Source organism: Perkinsus marinus (genome assembly GCF_000006405.1).
Source record: "Perkinsus marinus ATCC 50983 genomic scaffold scf_1104296936308, whole genome shotgun sequence".
In the NCBI taxonomy this organism is placed as follows: Eukaryota; Perkinsozoa; order Perkinsida; family Perkinsidae; genus Perkinsus; species Perkinsus marinus.
In genome coordinates, this window is record NW_003214155.1 from 1 (window position 1) to 4613 (window position 4613).

General features: G+C 47.7%; 1 protein-coding gene across 1 annotated transcript; it reads right to left on the reverse strand.

The window, feature by feature from the left end:
• Window positions 1-3036: 3036 nt before the first annotated feature.
• Window positions 3037-4613, reverse strand: Pmar_PMAR003841 (hypothetical protein; the record flags this gene model as incomplete). The annotated part of the gene is made up of 4 exons (XM_002783704.1): window positions 3037-3515; window positions 4049-4136; window positions 4297-4392; window positions 4604-4613. Coding segments are annotated over 4 exons (673 nt in total), but the record flags the coding sequence as incomplete, so codon positions are not given.

Below are 4613 nucleotides of genomic sequence, written 5' to 3' on the forward strand. Positions count from 1 at the left end.
CAGATGAGACAGTAAGGGACTCCAAAACAAGGTGGAATGACAATGACATTGTCATTGGCTGGATGCAGAAGTTGGAATGGGCACTTGGAGGCTTGCACTGAAAGAGCTCTCCAGGGGAAGTTCGGGAGGGGAAGTCATCCTATCGACTCGATAGTATCGTGTACCGAGGTAGCATTATCACATCCAGACGAATGACTGGAATCCAGAGGACTTCTAATAACTGACAGTTGCTGGAGGTCATTGAACGATATTCGAGTGAAGGTCTCACTTGAAGACTCCAAATTGAAGTGACTCACTTCAAGTGGGGTGAACAATTTTTTCCAACACATGAGTGATCTCAACACATGTGTAGCCACAGCACTACTAGTTATTTTCAACACAGGTGTTGAAAATAACCACAATAGTAATGGTCATTTTCAACACATGCAAGTGTTGAAAAGATCTACAGTAGTAGTGGTCATCTTCAACATATACAGGTGTTGAAAATACTCAGATTACCAGTGGTAACTCCAAGCACATGCAGTATTCAGCATGCTAGCTGGCTGGTAACCGAATTCAATCTTTTAAATAATGCAGAACATGTCGTCAAAGAAGTGAACGCAGAAGTTAAGATATCTGAAACATTGCTTGGAAAGTTCAGACACATCAGAAAGACTACGGACACACGAGACAAACCAGGAGTACTTGGATACTATTAGATTCGTCAGCGGTGATCCTAGGCTGTCTCATGGAACTCGTGCTAGTTTGTGGTGGCTGGTCAATGTCAAAGTCATCATTAATAATCTCTGGTTGACTTCTCGAACTCGCGCTAGCTTGCGGTGGCGGGTCCAAGTCGGTTGGTTGCACATCCAGTGCCTTAAACTTCTTGAAGGAAGTCGAACGGTCCCTTTCGTTCTTGGACAATCTTGGCTGATGTATCTGGTTACCAGATATGTTCGCTCTTACCAGATCCTGGTAGGAGCGAACATTGAGCCCGATATCGCTCAATTTAACTAGGGGTCGCAGCAGATCAATGGCTTCTTGTGCGCTAGCTGACTGGCAGCGAGTCGCTGCTCTCGGTCCCGTATGAGAGGAGAAAGTGTTAAATGAAGTTCTCTTATTTTGTCGGTGAATCTGAAGAACTTCTCCAGAAGAAGAATCTGATGTGAGGTCTCGAAGATCCCGCAGACGACGAGAGACTCAAAAATCTAACGGTTCATGCATGCCAATACAAGCTGTGTTATACAACTGCTTCCGGGGTGGTTAAAACCTAGCTAGCTTACTCGTCCCAGCTGCTTCCTGGGGCAGCAAGCTGGGGAAAGCAGCTGGGGCAGTGTCCATGAGTTGTGCCAGTATGTTCCAGTTTTGCAGTAGTTTATCCAAGGACTTGACTCCGCTTACCCAACGAGTGACACCTAGGTGATGCAACAAGAGAGCATGGTCTTCCTGGTGGGTATCGTACCGATTTCAGGCACCATAGTTCCGCCTCTCTCCTCATGTAGTCGGCGCACCAAGGACTGCTGCAAAAAGCGCCTCACATCCCCACAGAGGCAAGCCAGCCAGTAGAATTGCCCTTCTCTGGAGATGGTGCCGCCAGTTCGCCTGGATACCCCCATCACATCCTTCGCTAGCAGCGCATTTTGATCGGCCAGACACTCTATGTCGATCCATAGAGTGCCCGTCAACGCGAACAGTGATACCGCAAGGTCTTTCCTTGCTGGTCAGCGCGAGCTGTGATCAGAGCAGATACCTTGACTCCTCCTGATCAAAATACAAATAGATTTTTAGACAGTCTCACGACATTTCATAGATGTTCGATTTTGATATCAAGACGTGCGGTTGTGTTGTCAATCAAGGTTATATAATGTGTACCGAAGCCACAGTGAGGCACACCAAGCTAATCGAGCACGGCCGATAGCACCTACTTTTCAGCAGAGGATCGACGCATTCGCATTTAACGAAAGCAGCATTGCTGCATACCTTTAGCTATGCTAAAGCTATGCATGGTCATGCATTGCATAGCTATACTGCAATTCTATCATAGTATGCAGCATAGTACGCACTGCATACTATGCAGTGCATAGCCTTTGGGAGGCTTGAAAATCGCAGTCTTCATTTGACGACCCTGACACGTGCAGAAGATCACAACTCAGAGAGATGACAGCCGAGGCTCCTGCTTGCCCTGCTCCTCACAGTCGAGCTGTATCCATGCCCGGAGGATATCATCAGTTCTGGTATGACCCACACGGCCCTGGGCGGTGGACCACCGCAGCGGTGGCACCGCTGCTGGGCCACGGGGCTTCGCCCGGCATCCGGCGCCGGGCAGGTCGGATCCCCGGGATGTATTTCCACTCGCGCCTCGCGCGTCTTCGCCCTACATCTGTACGTACTCACATCGGTACGCATTACTCATCACTCGCCACGAGGATACTTCGCCTTCAAGATAACTGGTGCGGTTAGTATAGTTACCTGATCATCAGACATTCCGCTTCAAATTCTCGTCAGGACATAGTGCAGACTGCACCGTGCAGTCAATGAAGGTCAATTTATTGGGCTAGGTCAACAAACGAGCGAATGGTTTGTGATGTGGTTGGGGGGTGTTTGATCGATTAATATCCAGTTACCATTTAGTTAATGGGGACTTTCCTGAGTGCCTCCACGCGGCGTCCCTGGACAGGAGCTTATAGGGCTTCTGACTAAAGCTCAGGCACTGGTTGTAATGTAGTACACTTGGGAGGTAGCGTTTGGCATCTCTCGCTTCGTTTCGACGTCTCCAATTGAAAATTTCATTCTAATGGGGACTATGGGTTGAATTGCGAAGAGGATTCTACTCGAGAGGGAGGTGTAACGTACTTAGTGTTTCGCGCTACCGTAGTTGTCAATTCGCCTGGTTCGAATGCGTCGAATTCAGTGTGATATGACCTCTCGGATGGTTGTGATTCGTTCTTCCTTTGAAGCGCTCGCTGTGAGAGAGGGAACATTCATTAGATGTCATCGTAGATTATTTGGTCGTTGAATTCGGTCGAAGTTTTGAATTGTCGTTTGGCTGGGGGTTACATGCCATTAAGGGAAGGCTGGATGCCAATGTGAGATGGCTGGATGCCAATGTGAGATGGCTGGATGCCAATGTGAGATGGCTGGATGCCAATGTGAGATGGCTGGATGCCAATGTGAGATGGCTGGATGCCAATGTGAGATGGCTGGATGCCAATGTGAGATGGCTGGATGCCAATGTGAGATGGCTGGATGCCAATGTGAGATGGCTGGATGCCAATGTGAGATGGCTGGATGCCAATGTGAGATGGCTGGATGCCAATGTGAGATGGCTGGATGCCAATGTGAGATGGCTGGATGCCAATGTGAGATGGCTGGATGCCAATGTGAGATGGCTGGATGCCACTGTAAGAGGGCTGGATGCCACTGTAAGAGGGCTGGATGCCACTGGGGGAAGGCTGGAGGCCAATTTGAGATGGCTGGATGCCCACGTGAGATGGCTGGATGCCATTGTAAGAGGGCTGGATGCCACTGGGGGAAGGCTGGATGCCATAATGACACAATCCCACAATGATTGTGGGTGAGCTAGGAGTGAAAGTTGACTTGCCTGGCTTGTTGTATCGGGTTGCAGTGTGAGTTCGACTTCACGTACCATGCTCTAGCCTAACGGCTCTAGAATGTTTTATTACTTTGAGTGAGTTAAATTTCAATCGTTGAAACTCAACCCCTGACTGATGTGGTGGTTGAATGTCAATCTTTGGATCTCGGTGAGTACTGATAACTAAGTTTTGCATTGCGGGGGAGGTCAATTTCGTCTCGTCAGTGAGTCCCTGAAATATTTTTGAACTGTAATGTGATTTGTGATCATCGGTACTTGGTATAAAATATATCACGTATGCGTAGTACGAAATATAATATACTATACGAGGTTCGGGCGCGTGAATGTTGACTTGCCTTGTTAGGCTTCTCGACTCGATAGTGAACGTGGACTTGCCTGGTTCGAACTTATCGAGCTGCAGCGTGAGTCTGCCTTTACTTACCATCTAATATAGTGAGTATAGTATTTTTGTATTACTTTGAGTGGGTTGAACCTCGGTTAGTGACGTCGCATTGCAAATGAGCTCTATTTGATCTGTCAATGGGTTCCACAAGCATTCGTTGATCTGATACAAGATTTTAAATCATCGGCACGTGATACGAAATATGATGTATAACCTCTTCTTGAGATGTTCTGATGCGCGGATGTTGACTCGCCTGACTCAATTTCATGAGAATGGGGATAACGGAGGGTGGTAATGTGAGAATTCCACGCTGAGAACTTACCAGTGACAAGGTTAGATGCAATAGTTCGAGAGCTGGTTGAAGCTCGTTGAAGCTGGATGTCAGTGTTATAAGAAAATTGGATGTCTCCAATCGGGGCTGTATGACATCGTGTTCCACACGACGTGTATAGAATCTACACTATAGATCCACGTTGCGCGGATGACTGGGACATAATACATCCGACATATAGCATAGCAAGGAGGATGGATAGTATCCTAATAGCAAAAATCGTGTGTTTCGCTGGAAGTGAACGTTGACTTGCCTGGCTCGGAATATCGGGTTGCAGCGTGAGTCTGACTTCGCTTACCATCTAGCAT